The following is a 16904-nucleotide window of genomic DNA, read 5'->3' on the forward strand; positions in this document are numbered from 1 at the left end:
TACATTACCCAGAAGCCCCCGGGGCGAGCGAGCCGCGCGCACACAAGGTCAGTGACAGACGGGAGTTATTAAAACTTGACTTCAGCTGTGTTTATGACGCGTAATAACTCCTTTATGATCGTCGCGGAGACTTTAACTCGGTTTACGTGGATCTTAACGTCGCAGTACTGAGACGAATGATTTCCGTTTTGCGATTAAAAAGCTTAACTTGCAAGTCTGTGTTCAGGAATGCCGAAAATAAATTGGTAAAAACTGGTGTTTATTGCAGGAGGACCTGATTTTTCTGTGTAATTTGTGAGGAATCATGAACTACGCTCGGTTTCTGACGGCTGTCAGTGCAGCCAGGAAGCCTTCTCCCATCAGGATGCTCAGTGAGTATCTGGATCCACTCACACCAGGTCCATGAGTCACGATGAGCTTCACACTTCTCCACCTGACTGGTCGTTTTATTTAAACCACTAATGATGATGATTAAATCAGCTGCACGACAGGAAATTAAACAAACTAATTTGGGAGAATTTGCTCCTTTTCTTTGCCCTCTTTTGACAAGAAACTGACATTTAATCGACCAAATCGTTTCTTTAACATTCATTTCAACAGAAGCTACGTGTAAAGGACAGTATTGAGCTTTTAAGGCAGCAAAACCCCAAAGCTGTTTTTATTATTATTATTTATTAACACAGATAAAGATAATAAAGTGTTGGTAAAACACAGTTTATGTATTTAAAATGATAAAGATTAAACATAATAATAATAAAAAACACAATACAAGACTATCATAGATATATACATATATATATACACGTTTGAGCTCTTCTTTGATGTCCTTGAATTAAAACGTCTCCGTTGTCTCCGTCTGCTCCTCCGTGAAGCCGAGCTGCAGCAGCGGTCGCCTCCGTCCCTCATTTCTTTGGCCGGAGGAGCTCCGAACCCCGACACCTTCCCCTTCAAGTCCGCGTCCATCGAGGTGAAGAGCGGACAGACGGTCACCTTCGACGAGGCGGCCATGAAGAGGGCGCTGCAGTACTCTGCCTCTAACGGGTGAGAGAGACAACAACAACAACAACAACAACAACAAAAGAGTCCCCATTGTGTGGAATCGGGTCGTTACTTGTGTGAGTCTCCGTTTCCCTCCCGGTGTGTAGAATACCTGAGCTGCTGACGTGGATGAAAAACCTGCAGAAGAACCTCCACGACCCGCCGACCGCCGGCTACAGCCCCGACAACGGTCAGATGGACATGTGTGTGACGACGGGCAGCCAGGAGGGACTCTGCAAGGTACCGAGCTGACTCAGGTGCAGGACAACCGCGGGGTTTTTCTCAGGCTCGTCTTCCTCATAGATAAAAATAAAAAAATTAAATAAAAAGGCGGACATGTGACATGAGTCGGGAGTTTGTGACGTCACAAAGTTACAGAAGTCCAAACAGTCTGAATCCAAACTGTTTTGCTCTGTGGACTGAGTGTGTTCATGCAGCACCGAGAACCTGATGGGAAATCCAAATAGAAAAGGAAATCAGAATTCATGCGCTGTGGCACTTTAAATGTTTAATAAGAGAATAAACTCAGGTTTTTTCACTTCAGCAACATTTAACATTTGTTTGTGTGTTTCCCTGTTTTCTGGGTTTCAGGTGTTTGAGATGCTGGTCAACCCGGGCGACAACGTGCTCCTGGACGCGCCCACGTATTCTGGCACGCTGGCAGCAGTGAGGGATTTTTACCCGATAACAACCACAAACAAATAAACAAACAAACACTGGAGCTGCTGCGACCATTTTTAACCTCCTGTCTCCGCCTGCAGCTCCAGCCGCTCGGCTGCAACTTGATAAACGTCCCCAGCGATCAGCACGGGATGATTCCCGCAGCGCTGAAGGAGGTTCTGTCTCGGTGGGACCCGTCGGAGGTCCACGGGCCCGGCAGCACCGTCCCCAAGATCCTCTACACCATCCCCAACGGAGGAAACCCAACCGGGGCCTCCATGACGACTGCGAGGAAGAAGGAGGTGTACGAGGTTCGTGCGTGAATTCACACTCGAAGACGACGACGTGCAGATTCCCCGTCGGATCGTCCAGAGACGCGCCGATGTTTCCAGTCGGAGCTGACTGTAAAGCCGATTCTCGAATTAATTCTGCATCGCGACTTTTTCAACAGCTGGCCCGGCAGTACGACATGCTCATCATCGAGGACGACCCGTACTACTTCCTGCAGTTCCAAAAGGTACAAACGGTTTCCTCGCCTCGCCTCCCGCTGAGCATGAATGAAGTGATGATGTTCGTTGCTGTTGACAGCCGTGGGCTCCCACCTTCCTCTCCATGGACGTGGACGGGAGGATCATCAGGACGGACTCCTTCTCGAAGATCCTGTCTTCAGGGTGAGCTGCTGAATCTGTGTGTGTGTGTGTGTGTGTGTGTGCGTGCGTTTTTTTCCCACAGTGCACGTGAGTCTCTCATGTCACCAGTTAAGATGTTGTTGACGTGCTCCTGCAGGTCTGAGGCTGCCATGCGAGCCGGGCGTGTTACCGTGTTGTTTAATCGTGTGCAGCTTCTCCACCTCCCCTGAGGACCGAGCTGATGTTTGTGTGAACGAGGACTTTTGTTTTTAATTTAATTTTGTATTTACATGAAATCCTCTCTTAATATTTATAAGTATCGGTTGGTGGAAGCCGCTCGTGATAAGAATTGGTAATAATGTGAACACGTAAGAGGACAAATCGATGACTGGTGTTTCTCCATATAGTCTAGAAGCAGAGGACGCGACGTCCACATTAAAACGTCCTGGGAGACTTTAAAAACATCCGGCGCCATCATCGTAACATCATCTGGTGTCCGAATCTACACATTTTTATAAAAAACTAAGATACATGATCTGTGAAATCAGGAAAGAGTCGGAGCCACAAAGTTTCAGTTTCAGGTTTCAGTTCTTCAGGTTTACGAATGAAGTTAATGTTTCACTTCTGGTTTTCTGCACGACTGCTCCGGCCTCTTCGTGTCTTTGAGAACTCGACCGTCTGTGTGTGTGTGTGTGTGTGTGTGTGTGTGTGTGTGTGTGTGTGTGTGTGTGTGTGTGTGTGTGTGTGTGTGTGTGTGTGTGTGTGTGTCTCTTTGACTTTGTGTGTGTTTTTGCTTCAGGCTGAGGATTGGTTTCGTGACGGGTCCCAAGCCTCTGGTCGACCGGGTGGTGTTGCACATCCAGGCCTCCACCATGCACACCAGCACCTTCACGCAGGTGAATCAAACTGTTGCTGCACCAGCGGTTTACTAGGTTTTTAAGTTTGTTTAATATTCACCCTACAAGGACTTAAAGAAGCTGTCGGATCATTTTAAACTGCCGTTGACATCGTGCAGCCGTGAGTGCAGCAGCCTGCCTCTGACATGCCGTGTCTGTGCACTCGTGCCAACAAACGAAGCATTTTTGCGAGCAGAGTCATCACAGACTTGTTTTTCGCTGCCAGCTTCTCTTCCCGCCCATCAGATGTGCCGGATTTACATAAACTCAAACCGAGCAGTCGCGTCAGAGCTGAAACAGACTCAGACACACCAGCAGCAGAGGAGGATTCATTAACTCCTCGTTAAATCCTCACCTCTGCATTCTCGTATAATCGGGACCACAAAAATGTACAATAATCAGACCGGACAAACATACTGACAATATTAAACGCTAACTCGACCAGCTGCTGCAGGAGCTGACAAAACAAAACTTGACCGCTCCTCCTCAAAACAAACCACAGGCTTTACTGCTGATGAAGCTACTCGTCATCACACTTCCCTGCGTCAGTCTAATCAAACAGAGTTTTATACAGCCGTCCAGTCGGCAGAATATTATTTAAGAAGTATTTATTTGTACAGTAGATATCCGTCTGTGTTCTGTATCACAGTCACGGTCTGTTTGATTCAGGAATTTGTATTTATATTTTTAACTTTGAGCACAAATAAGTAGAATGGATTTAAAATCTGCACATTTTCTTGTGATAAATTAAAAACACAAACAGGCCAAATCAAACATGTAAAAAGCTCTGTGGTAAAAGGAGGAAGTTGTGCCTTCGAGTCATTTTACAGTCAAATAAATCGGTCCGAGTGGTGAGCAGTGAATTCATGATCATTATTATTCCTCCCTTTCAGCTCATGGTGTCTCAGCTGCTGCACAGCTGGGGACAGGACGGTTTCCTCCAGCATATAGACAGGTACGCCACTTCCTGCGAGGCCGGTCCGACCGGTTTCAAATTAAACAGCTGTGATACCCGCAGTGAATAAAAAAATTAATAATTACTTCCGCAGCAATGAATGAAACAGTTTTCTGGTTTGTTTTCAGGGTGATTGAGTTTTACAGTAAACAACGAGATGCCATGATCAGCTCGGCCGACAAGTGGCTCAAAGGTTTGTGGACGAGTTAAACAGACTTTTTTTCTCTCAAGATAAAGAAATAATGAACTCGTAATCTCAAGATAATGGCTTTTAAAAAACTAATTTTTTTTGGAAGCACGACCGTTCTCCACTCTGCATCATTTTCTTCGGCTAGTTTTCCAGGACTGTAAATATACTCGCTTTAAACGATGCGTTCACGTGCTCTATGACGGCTGCCTCGCACATCTCGCATCTCTTTGAAACGTTGGTCGTCCACGTCCTCAGGAATTAACGCAACACGTACACAAGATGCGATATACGCACGACCTGTAGGGGCAGTGTGGCAACACGACCGAGTCAGAGACCTGCGCAAATAAATGGAAACAGCAGAAAAGTATATCGCCGGGCTTAGAGTCGCCACCTAGAGGCCATTTAAGGAACTGCAGACACTCAGGAACAACCTCGCAACCCGTCCGGGTGTAATCTACCTCATGCACTCTGTGTTTTTCAATGGTTGAAACATTTTAGAGAGACAGCAAAGCAAAAAAAAAAAAAAAAATTCACTGCAGCAAAAAAAAATAAAAAGAAGATCACAGGAGGGAAATCCTCTTATGAAACCTCTTATGAATCCTCGCATGAGTCAGGAAGCTCATCGCCAGGCTTTTCTCTCCTCTGACTGTGTGTGTTTAGATGTGGCAGAGTGGCACAGCCCATCGGCGGGCATGTTCCTGTGGATGAAACTGAAGGGCGTCGCCGACACCCAGCAGCTCATTATGGAGAAGGCCTTGGAGAAAGAGGTCAGCAAACACAAACTCAGTCCTGTTGTCGTGCACCTAAAACCTCCACACGGTTCACGGTTTAACTTCAGGTGAACACACACAGCGCCGCTACCCCCCCCCCCCCGCATCCACCCCCAGAGACATTTCAGTCTTTGTGGTTGCCAAAAATGTTTTGCAACAGGTTTTGTGGCTGAATAGAGTAGGACGGTGCAGGCAAAGCAGCCATTGTGAGTGTTTTCCCTCCTACACACACACACACACACACACACACACACACACACACACACACACACACACACACACACACACACACACACACACACAGAGCTTCTGTAAATCCCCACTAACGAATAGCTGTGTATAAACAAGAGTGGGCACGATCAGAATTTTCCAAGGTCTCTGCACGGTCGGCAGAACACTGAGTTCACACAGCAGAACGAACATAAAGACTCTCTGGTGGATTGTTGGCGTGAACAGAGGAGGAATAACGCAAACACAAGTCTGAAAGGAATTCACGAACAGAATTACTGGTCGTGCCAGCAGTGAAAAGAGAGAGCGAAAAGCATCAACTGTATATAAAAAGGGAGGTAGCCTCCAGGTCTGAAAAGGTGCAATACCACCGAAGGGCACTAGGAGCTGCCTCCAAAACACCTCCGGCTCCAATAGACTTCCATTCAAGTCATTCGAGTCTTTCAATGTTTTCCACAAGTTATTAATGTCATGAGCTAAATTCCTTCATTCTGATCAGACCTCTAGTGGGCCAAAATAATTCCATCGTGAATTAGATATTAGGCCTCAAAGACAGATATGTTTGAGGGCGTGTCTGGTTTGATTGACACGTCTGGGGTGCAGTCAGGTTTCCAGTATAGGTGGGCAAGGCACCCATTGGCAGTGTATAAAAGTGGGCGTGGCTTCTGGGTCTGAAATAAGACAAACACGGAAGTGCCATAAAGTGCAATACCACCGAGGAGCCACTAGGGCACCAAAAAGCTGAACGTTTGGGGGCGTGTCTGTTTGATTGGCAGGCCTGAGGTCAAGTCAGGTTTCATATCTGCTGGTAAACAATGAAGCTACATCCAAACGAACGAAACTCACATGAGTCATATGTATGTGTGCATGTGTGTGTGTGTGTGCGTGTGTGTGTATTTGTGTACATTCAAGGTGCTGCTGGTTCCCGGAGGTGTCTTCATGATCAACAGTAGTGACCCCTGCCCCTACGTCAGAGCGGCCTTTTCTCTCTCCACACCTGAGCAGATAGATGAGGTAGGTACACACACACACACACACACACACACACACACACACACACACACACACACACACACACACACACACACACACACACACACACACACACACACACACACACACACACACACACACTCTAATCTGTCTCTGTTCTCTCAACAGGCTTTCAGAAGACTTTCTCTGCTCATCAAAGACGCTTTGTGATGACTCATTTATTTGACTGACTTTTTTGTGACTTATCGTTGAAGATTTTCCTGAAGTTTAAATGCTGATCTTTAAAATCCTCCGGTAGCAAAGTCTGCAGCTCCATTATTCACTACATGGTAAAAATGTCTTTATCTTGTCCATGTTAAAAAAAAAAAAAAAAAAAGTGAATATAAACTTTTTATTATTGTGTTTTGTCTTTTGAGCCTGGATGGTTTTGGGAGTTTGTGATGGTTTCTCAGCGGTTGACAGATAGATTTACTGTAGATTTATTTTGACACAAATCTACTTATTCTACATATTTCTAGCGCGCAGATGCTCCTGTTGAAACACTTGATATCATCATTTCTTGCATTAGTTGAATGTCACCATCTTCTTTTCTTTTTTCTTTTTGTTCTGTTAAAAGCTTATAAAAGATGAAAGCCACCATCAAATCTGGGCTTTTCTCGACAGTGTCATTTCTAACTTTTTTTTTTTTGTAACTCAAAATACTATGATGCTACTTAAAAATGAACATACTTCAACCAGATGACCGTTAGAAAAAACAAGTGAAGTTGTCATGAACTATTAACACAGGCTCATCTTTTTTTTAACAGCCTGCACGGCTCGCTATCACATAACCGAACCCGCTGACGACAGCACGGCCCGTCTGCTGCTGGAAACGCTTTCCTTCTCCTTTGTACAGACTTTCTACCCGCTGTGTTAATATGAGAGCAGTGTGACCGAGCTCTCGGAGGTGTTTGTGCACAGCTCAGACTTTCATCGGCGAGGGGAGATAACGGGGGCCGGGGGGTTCGGAGAGGTGGCCAACAATTGCGGCTGTCGCAACACTTTTAGTGCCTTTTACTGCAGGAGCGGAGAAAAGTATTCAGATCCTCACGTAAAGGCTTCAAAACAGTCTGAAAAGCTCCCAGAAGTAAATGGTTGAATGGTAAATCATTAGCAGGAAAATCTCTCAAGCCTGAAAAAGAAAAGCAGTTGCAGGTAAATGTCTCTTACAGTGTTGAATTGTGACTTTGTGAATAAAGAAGCAGCATCTCAGACTTCAGGAACTGTTTTTTTGTTTTTTTTTTTTTTAACTAAATCAGTGCTTCAAATTTTGAAGAACTGTCGTGACGACAGCCCGTAAGACATTTTCCTACTTTATATGAAAGGTCGAAATTCTCAGGTAACTACGAATGATCATGTTTCACTTTCCACACGGACAAACACACACACACACACACACACACACACACACACACACACACACACACACACACACACACACACACACACACACACACACACACACATCCCTTTAAATGTCCACAGCTCCTCTGAGCATTATTGACTCGGTTATTGACCGTCGGCTGAGCTCTCGGTACAGTGTCAATTTCAGTCTTTTAACTGAGGCTTCAAGGTCGTAATTATCAGGTCTAACAGCTCGAATGATCCCAGCTCGGTCGATTTCCAGGGAAACTTTAGTTCTGCCTTCATTTTCTTCCAGGGATCTCTGTTGTATCGCACATTTTCTAATTGCCTCACAGCTACAATCCACTTCCAGTGTATTTTAATTGCCCGACCTTTCAGCTTGAGATGCTTTTCACCCGTTACTGTGAAATATGTTTTAATTCGGACGAGACATCACAAAATGAAATGCCCTTCTGCTTCAGCCACTCTGGGCTCTGGGAGGGTGCCGAGACCTCGTCTCAAGGCCGAGCTGCAGAAATATGCAGCAGAAGCACAGACGGGCGATAAAAGACAGGAGGGACATCAAACCATCTCCTGACCTCTGGTGCCCTCTGCAAAGGCATTAATTATGGTTAATAGCTCATTTATTGCTTTGATCTACCTGCATCTGATGAGTAGACAATATTAGCTGTTATAATATTATTATAAACTTCGTCATGTCATGAACACCCAGATTATTTTTGGAGCCTCGTTTTCCCATAAATTCCAGTTGTTTGGACTTTGAAGCTGAATTGAATCAGCTGAGCTCCGTGTGACGTAAAAGACTCACCCAGATAAATGACCCCAATGGAAAGCTCGTGGAGTTGTGTATTTGTTGGATGTAAAAAATAAGGACAAGTCTGAATCACTACTGAGGAAAGGTTGATCAACTTTAAAAGTGATCACGTGTGTACATCCTGTTCAACGAATTAAAGAGGCAATTAATGCACCTTTTAAACTTCTTTACAAACTCACTATTTAACTACATTAGAATGGCTTCATTATGAGGAAAATATTCACTTTAGTTGCAGTTTATTTCCTGCAACGGGCAACGCAACCCGAGCAACCCCGTCGCTGTTGCCGGGGGGAGGGGAGAGGGGGAGGGTAAAGGGGGGGATGGGGGACCAGCAGTCGGCTGCAGAGCGGACAGACGACGGCAGGAGGAGGATGGAAATTCCGGAGGAGAAATAAAACGAACCACGAAGCGTCGACTGTTTGGTTTTCGACAACGCACTCGAGTTCAAACGACGACAAAAAAAAAAAACATGACGTGAGTAAAAAAAAAACCTAAAAAAAACCTGCAGTCTTATCCCCGAGAATCTTCTGTTTTTTTGGGGCTCGATTAGCGGCCGTCGACGGGGGCTCTTTACCGAAGAGACAACGTCGCTGCGTTTCTCGGTAAAAAACAAAATTTAAATAAAATAAAATTCGTCGCTTTGTCTCTTTGTTATTCCGACTGTTTTCTGCGGTAATGTTGACTGTTTTAATGCAGCTACAGACGGAGTGACGCGTCGGTCGGTGACCGAAGAAGAAGCCGCGTTATGCGCGTCTGTGAGCGGGTCGCTGCGGTACTTCTGGAAGGGTCCCCCGGTTTGGAACCGCCGCCCAGCACGTAGCCGGGTCCCGCGCCCGTGTTTCTCTTCCTTTTGTTTTCTCACGTTTCAGTATAACGACACCGTTTAAAAATCCTAATAACTTTCATAACGTGTGATTAACACGTATATTATAAACGTCTATATTATTCTTATCGGGCTCACGGAAGGCGAACAAACGATGTCATCTCCGGCGGCAGCGAGGAAATAGACGGAGCCCGCGATCAGCTCCGTTATGTGGCGGTGCGGCTGTTTTCCTACTAATCGAGGCGATAAATGCTGTTATAACCAAGGGGAAAGCTTCTTTTTAATTTATTTATTTTTAATTAAAATGTCACTTTGTAAGTAATAAATTCCAGCCTTATTAATAAACGCAATAGTTTTCATACTCGTAACGTTAGCTGCCTTTAGCTGCGATGAAGCTTCAGACCAGCTGATGTTTCATAATGGACATTTTTTGCAGACCGTGAATGAAAATCATTGTCGGTGACACACTGCAGGCAAGACGGGCTTTTAGTGCTGACACAGATTTTTGGGTTGAGATATTTCCATCATAAATGCTGTTTGAAGGGATTAGTAGTCTGAATACAAACCCCTGAAAGACTGGAAGGAAACAGGGCAGCAACAGCGTCGTCCAAAAATACCATGGGAGTATTTCATTTAGGAGAGGACACAACTAACGCCTCCACATTTCTGCCTTTTATTGGATTTAAAAAAAAAAATTAAGCCTTCGAAACTAAAATAAACCGAGAAAACTTGGAAGACTCGCTGCTTTTTCTCTGTTTAATAATCAAAATCGTTGGGCTGAATATTAAAAGTCCTCCGACGTCGGACCGTCACCATCCTGAACTTTTAGCTGATGATTTCATTGCCACACATCTTTCTGTGACACTATGCTGGTATAACCCTAATAATTCAGGAACACACACACACACGGACGCGCGACCTTTCTGTTCGTGTCCTCCGCCTGTTTTTACGAAGATTAAATAATCACAATCGGGTGATTATGTAACCGTGGCAACAGGTCCACCTTCACTCCCCCCAAATTCAGGGGACATTTTTAACGTTATGTTGACGTTTCGATCGGCCGGTCGATAACGACGCGACTTTTGTCAGCGAGCGGCCGGTTTATCGGTTGTTTCCAGATGCCGAGGTCGTGTCCTGAGCAAGACGCTCCCGTTTCTGATTAATTAATGTCAGTCGTTATGTCTCGTCTCAGTGAGGTGTCCCACGCCGCAGAGCTGACGACGTCCACCGTCGAGAGATAGCCGGTCTTGCTGGATGGAGCCTCAGGAGGAATGACCGAGTCTCTTCCGCCTCGGCTGACGCACCGACCGTTGGAGAAAATGCACGGAGCCGGCGGGTTGGTTTTTCTGGTCCTGGTGTCCCTCGCCGCCTGCCGCGGCGCCGGGGCGTCTTCGGCGGACGGGAACCGCACGGAAAACGGAAACGCAACCGACGGCAGATTCGTCCCAGTTGTGTTCACGACGGTGAGCCAGATCATCGCCCGGGAGGGGAGCTGCGCACTGATTGATTGCAACGTCACCGGAGAGCCGTTCCCCAGCGTTCAGTGGTTCAACTCCCACGGAGACCGTCTGGACACGGAGACGAACGGTGAGGCCCGGCGTTCTCCTTTCACACTTTCATTAGCAGCAGAGGCAGGTTGTCGAACAGAACGGAGAGGTAACGAACATTCGGGTGAGTTTTCCGAAGCGTTTCCACGCCAACGTGCGGGGCGGGGTTTCCTTCAGGAAGCTGTGGAGCCGTTTCTTTATTAAGCAGATCAATAATCGCGTGTGAAAATGGCAACGCTGCACTTTTCCTCTAAAGGTTAACGGGATGAACTTCTGCACGGTCACCTAATTACTGAACAACCAGATTAAAAGAGGCTAATTTTGTAATAAAGTAAAACAAAAAACAAAACAAAAAACCTCCACTCAGCCAGCTCAGCGTGGACGATGTGTTTTGATCGAAGGACCAACGAGAGACGCCGTGATGTGGACGATAACAGGAAAACAGACGAGCGCAGAGAATCGCAGAGAACGTATTGAACCATCGCGACAGGAAGAGTGACGAGACCAGACAGGAAGTGGAGACCTCGTGTGACGTGTTGATTGATTTTTTTTATTATTATTTCTTCGAACCTTCGATCGAAGCAGAATCGGACTTCTTGAGCACGATCCGGCCGTTAATGCACATTTCGTCCAGATTATTCTCTCGCTGCGACGGAGGAAGTTTATTTATTTTATTTTTTTTAACGGCCTCCTTTGTTGTCTGGAGAACGTGGCGGAGGAAGATCGGTCTGCGGTCGTGACGCGTCTCCCGGTCCGACCTGTTGAAACCTGCCGTCGTGGAGGAGAAGCGGCGGCTTTGTTGTTACGACCCACGAACCCCTCCGGCTCTCGGTCGGGAGGATCATTATGGAGGTGGACTTTCCCCTCAGCAGGAAGGAACAGTTCACAGCAGTGCTACTGAACCTGCAGCTTTATCTTCCCGAGCTGTGTTTCTCTTTCCTCATAAGAAACTTCAGTCGCACCGTCGTAGGTGATGGTGGAGCTAAAGTTAGAAAAGGCGGACGGGCGGGCCGCTGCCCGGCTGCACTTCCTGACGGCCCATTCAGCTCCTCCCGAGGAGGATTTTAGAGACGCCTTCTGTGATCTCGGCCCAACAGCAACTCCCCCTCAGCCAACATCTGCCGTGTGGGAGCAGAAATAAACCAGATGAAGTCTTCTGAGTCGTCCGACCAGTTAGAAAACAAGAAGGAACATCTGCGATGGACGTCGATCGTGACTCGACTCGCCCCGACAGCTTGTGGAAGACGCGTTTTCAAATCACTTCTTTGAAGACGGTTCATTAAACCTTCCTCCTCTGTGACGGACAGCAGGATCGTCCGTCAAGACGGGAATTCAGCTTGTTTGTTTTCTCGCTGCGAGTTTGACAAAAAGATCCGACTCGACTAAATCTGAATCTCCAGCTGGTTAGCTTAGCTTAGCATCAAAACTGGGGTCAGACTGGTGTTGTTGGTTTGTTGGGAGGATCCCTGGGTTTTAGGGTTAGGGCAGTTATTTGACTACAAACTATATATTTTCACAGATTTGGACGATTATCACGACAATATTTAATTGCATATAATATTATAGTGAAGCGAACATCAGCCGTGTTTCCTGAGTTTAAATATTGAAAACGGGACTAATGAGGTCAAACACAGACGGAAACCAGGTTTCATGTTCTCTGTAAACATGTCTGACATCATGTGTTCATCTCGCACTAACACGGGACGAGATGAACTCTAAACGTGACATCCCACAGTGCACTGCTGCTTTAAGGACTTTGTGTCCGTCAACATTTGTTTCAGTTAAAACGGAAGCACATTTGAGAAATCGAGTTCCTGTTAGAAAACCACAGAGAGTTCGCTGTGAAATCAGTCAGCAGAGAAACAGATGCATGCTTTTCGGGGTTTGACCTTTGACCTCAGAGTCCAAAACCGCACCTCCAGTAGTTCATGTGTCGTCGGTGATTTATCGTCGTTTGAAAGCGGGTCAGATCTTTAGATTTTTGTCACTTTGTACTTAAAAAAAAAAAACTGAAGAGTTGCGTTTTTCAAACCGCACCAAAGACCAAACGTGGTTTTTAAAGCGCCTCCTCTCTCTCGCCCCCCGCAGGTGAGAAGTGGTGGCTGCTGGACAGCGGCGTCCTCAACATCACCAGCATCGAGTTCGCCGACCGCGGCAAGTACACCTGCATGGCGTCCAATGTCCTCGGCAGCTCCAACTGCACGGTGACGCTGCGCGTGGTCTTCACCAACGGCGACATGGGCGTGTACTACATGGTGGTGTGCCTGGTGACCTTCACCATCATCATGGCGCTGAACGTCACGCGCCTCTGCATGATGAGCAGCCACCTGAAGAAGACGGAGAAAGCCATCAACGAGTTCTTCCGCACCGAGGGCGCCGAGAAGCTGCAGAAGGCCTTCGAGATCGCCAAGCGGATCCCCATCATCACCTCGGCCAAGACGCTGGAGCTCGCCAAGGTCACGCAGTTCAAGACCATGGAGTTCGCGCGCTACATCGAGGAGCTGGCGCGCAGCATCCCGCTGCCGCCGCTCATCATGAACTGCCGCACCTTCATGGAGGAGATCCTGGAGGTGGTGGGCGTGGAGGAGATGAGGCACACCTTCGTGAAGCAGGCGCCCGAGGGGCACCAGGAGGGGGCGGGCCGGGTCGCCATCATCGGGCCGCGGGACCTCTTCACCATGCTGCAGGAGAGGGAGCGGGAGCGCGGCCGAGAGAGGGAGCGCAGCGAGTCGCCCGCCGCCGACTCCGACAACTCCTCCGTCCACGAGCAGCCGCAGCACATCGCCATCCAGGTGTCGGTCCACCCGCCGCTCGCCGTCGGAGGTTGCTGCAGCATAGAGGCTCCGCCCCAGCCCGAGGCCCCTCCCTCCCCCCCGCCGCCGGCTCCTCTTCATCACGAGGAGCAGCCCGAGGAGGAGGAGGAGGATGAGGAGGAGAAGGAGGATGAGGTGGTGGTGGTGGTGTTGGCGGAGGAGGAGGAGGAGGAGGAAGAGGAGGAGCAGCAGCAGCCGAACACCCAACAGGCCGTCGAAGACGAGGCGAGGAACGACTCCCCGCCCTGCCAGGTGCTCTACGAGAGCCACGTGTGACGAAACCAACCAACCCTGGAGGAACGGTTTTCTCCTGCTATGCATTTCCACTTGAAGACACACACAAAAAAGAAAAATACAAAAAAGGTCCAGAAAACATTTTTAATTTCACATTTTGGAGTGAAACAATCACCTTTTTATTTATCTTTTTCTGAACGTTAACCTCCTCAAACCTTTGTAGGCCGATTCTCTGACAATAAATCAGAAGCTATTTAGACGCTTTTTTTTTCTTCTTCTTCTTTTCTCTTTCTTTCTTTCTTTCTCTCATTTCTGTGCTTGAATGTACTCGAGAAGAGTAATCAATATTATTATTAATGTAACAAAGCAAAGAATTGTAGAATTGACATTTCCTGCGTTGAGGCTTCAGTAGCTCTGTTATTGAAAGGTGACGTCACAGTCGGGGGGGGGGGTGAGAGGAGAGGCAGTGGGGGGGGGTTCTCGCAGGGTTTTTATGACTTCACTCCAGAAATCTGCCTCAAGCTCCTTTTCATGTTGTTGTTTTCCCGCGACCTCCTGATGCATGCTGGACTGAAAAATACTCAGAGTTTGGTCACATTTTCATGATTGTAAAAAAAACAAAAACAACAACAACCAGAAAAGAATCGGTGAAGCCGTGAGCGAGCCAAAGATTCTCCCTGATCACAACGCAGTTTGTTCGTTTCCCTCGAGACCTTTTTAAGAGTGTTATTACATTATTAGCCGCCGTGCTGTGATTTGGTTTCTCAGCTAGTTTAGGCAGAAGTCTTTTCGTCTTCCCGCCGTAGAGACGAGCAAGCTTTCGTTCTCCTGCGTCATTCTGCCGTTGTAGGTTTTCTTAGTTTTGTTTTTCCGTTTGACCTTTTGACCCGACGTCGTCCTGCTCACTCCGAGGCTTTCCCAGTCCAGTCGTGTTCCCGCTGCATGTGTTCAAAGTGGACGTCGGAGATCTTCCACATATTTCTCTGGGACTTAAAAAGCTCTCATCCTCGCTTCCTCCTCGCTTCCTCCTCGCTTCCTCCTCGTTTCCTCCTCTGCTCGGCCGACTAGCGATGAACCGCTCTGCTTTTACTGGTGCTCTTGAGATGCCTCTTTTTTTTTGTAGTGAAATAAAATGGAAGTGATGTGATAAAAACAAAAAAACAACAACATGGTGTCCACAGTTTGGTCAGATTTTTTTTTTGTCCATTTATTAATTTGGTTTCGCAAGTTTTATAATTGGTCATAAATGTCAGCATGTTATTTTTGTAGCGAATCAGCCGTGAACACTAGTTTTATTATTGTCTTATTAAGATTATTAATAATGTCTTCTCTTATTATTAATGTCTTATTAAGATTATTATTAATGTCTTATCTTTCCTTCCAGTTCGTTTTAGGGGATTTTAATGACTATTTTCCAACAGCATTCCTTTAAAGGGGATTTCCATTGAATGGAGGCTGCAGTATCTTTTGTTTTTTTTAGTGCATCTTTAGTCACACCTACCTGGTTTGATCTGAACCAAACCAGCCGGTGTGGAAGGAGCCTCGAACGACGGTCTGGACCCAGACAGGTGATCTCGGACCGGATTAAATGGAACCACGGGAGGCAGCCTACCGTCACCTATTAAACAGGAGAAGAAGAAAGAACCAGAAGAGAAGTAAAAAAAAAACATTTGCCACTGTAGCACAACAGGGATCAAAAGTCAACTTCAAAAGTATTAAAAGAAAGGGTTTTTACAGGAATACTGTAATAATAATAATAGTAAAGAGGCAACGAAATAAATCCGCATATTGAATGCAAACTTTTCACTGATACTTCAGTGGTATCGAAGACGTCTCGAGTCTCATTCATCAAATTCTATCAATCTGCTCTGATTTGAACTCGCGGGCGACGAACAAAGCTGCAAACACTTAATATTAAAAAGGTCAACGAGAACTCGAAAACTAAACCGTCCCAGAGTGTGCAGGTTGCACTCTTGAAATTTGGTCCATTTTCAAACCCGTTCAAGGTCTTGTTTGTTTCTGGCGTCCAAAACCCGAGGAGCTGCTGCAGCCTTAAGAATGTCAGCAACACTCGTCGTCATGCCGGCGGTAGCCATGGTTACAAGACTGTCCTCTCCGCTGTGACACAAAGGTCACGGAGGGAAACGGATCTGCTGAGAGGAGAACAAAGAGGTCGGCACGCGGCGAGAAGGGAACGGACAGAAAATGTGCCGAAAGGTTTATAATCTTTCCTGGAAAACAAATCTCGCTGATTAAACACGGAAACTGGACTTCAACTCCAGCGAAGAGCTTCAAATCTGTGATTTTTAAATGGAGTTTGGTGCGTAAACCTGGTCTGAAAGCAGCAGGAGAACAGAAAGAAGTCATGAATGATGGATGCGTAACGGGACACGAGGACGAGACTCGGAGCTGCTGGACCGTTTCTGATCTCTGGACCTGCCGACTATTTACAGAAGCTGATGAAATCCACCCATCCGTCATCTATACCTGCGAAATAAACTGATATTACATCACAATTTACAGCACGATTTAACAATAATTCCTGATAAGGAGAATTGGTGACAAAATACAGTGAACAAAATGCAACAATTAAGTGATTATTTCATCCAAAACAAACTGATCTGCGGTTATTTTCATTGTTTCAATCGTTCTTTCAGAGAAATGTGTAAAATATTTACTGGTTTTAGCTCCAAAATGTAAATTATTTTGTCACAAGTGATAGTAGATGACATGTCGTCGGGCTTTAAACTGATGAATGTGAAGAACAGCAGCGGAGAGAAAATATTTAAGACTTTATAACAACTTTAAAGGCCTTTGAAAGGGAATTAATTCAATGCTTTTTAGGACTGAGAAGTGTTTTCGTACCAATAGACTGATGTTCACGGGTAAAAGTTTAAAGATGAAGTGTTT

The 16904-nt window shown here is 46.3% G+C and overlaps 2 protein-coding genes across 4 annotated transcripts; both read left to right on the forward strand.

Moving 5' to 3' along the window:
* Positions 1-28: 28 nt before the first annotated feature.
* Positions 29-7617, forward strand: aadat (aminoadipate aminotransferase). 3 transcript variants are annotated; one of them, XM_069714814.1, is made up of 14 exons: positions 29-47; positions 300-371; positions 873-1041; positions 1146-1278; positions 1630-1704; positions 1800-2009; positions 2150-2215; positions 2287-2369; positions 3127-3223; positions 4117-4178; positions 4307-4371; positions 5029-5135; positions 6279-6380; positions 6528-7617. In XM_069714814.1, exons 2-14 carry the CDS (start codon positions 305-307, stop codon positions 6567-6569), a joined length of 1278 nt encoding a protein of 425 aa, XP_069570915.1. In that variant the 5' UTR covers positions 29-47; positions 300-304; the 3' UTR covers positions 6570-7617. The 3 variants fall into 3 exon arrangements, 2 of the variants coding, with proteins under 2 accessions (XP_069570915.1, XP_069570916.1); XR_011311642.1 differs by lacking the exon at positions 29-47 and having other exon boundaries at positions 60-371; positions 6528-6688; positions 7166-7617; XM_069714815.1 differs by lacking the exon at positions 29-47 and adding an exon at positions 60-214.
* A 1288-nt stretch (positions 7618-8905) lies between these two features.
* mfap3l (microfibril associated protein 3 like) lies at positions 8906-14251 on the forward strand. The gene is made up of 3 exons (XM_069714806.1): positions 8906-9051; positions 10593-10987; positions 13036-14251. Exons 2-3 carry the CDS (start codon positions 10672-10674, stop codon positions 14034-14036), a joined length of 1317 nt encoding a protein of 438 aa, XP_069570907.1. The 5' UTR covers positions 8906-9051; positions 10593-10671; the 3' UTR covers positions 14037-14251.
* The last annotated feature ends 2653 nt before the right edge of the window (positions 14252-16904 follow it).

This window comes from Brachyistius frenatus, unplaced genomic scaffold, assembly GCF_029030835.1.
Source record: "Brachyistius frenatus isolate BFR_SWC_R1_liver_20210118 unplaced genomic scaffold, ASM2903083v1 Contig_135, whole genome shotgun sequence".
NCBI lineage: Eukaryota > Metazoa > Chordata > Actinopteri > Embiotocidae > Brachyistius > Brachyistius frenatus.

What these genes read in the sequence shown, in the direction of transcription:
- mfap3l (XM_069714806.1), top strand. Translation starts at nt 10,672, where the DNA reads ATGACCGAGTCTCTTCCGCCTCGGCTGACGCACCGACCGTTGGAGAAA. An exon ending in TCTGGACACGGAGACGAACG is followed by an intron (nt 10,988 to 13,035) that starts GTGAGGCCCGGC and finishes CGCCCCCCGCAG; the next exon opens with GTGAGAAGTGGTGGCTGCTG.
- aadat (XM_069714814.1), top strand. Translation starts at nt 305, where the DNA reads ATGAACTACGCTCGGTTTCTGACGGCTGTCAGTGCAGCCAGGAAGCCT. An exon ending in GGAAGAAGGAGGTGTACGAG is followed by an intron (nt 2,010 to 2,149) that starts GTTCGTGCGTGA and finishes CTTTTTCAACAG; the next exon opens with CTGGCCCGGCAGTACGACAT. An exon ending in CACCTGAGCAGATAGATGAG is followed by an intron (nt 6,381 to 6,527) that starts GTAGGTACACAC and finishes TTCTCTCAACAG; the next exon opens with GCTTTCAGAAGACTTTCTCT.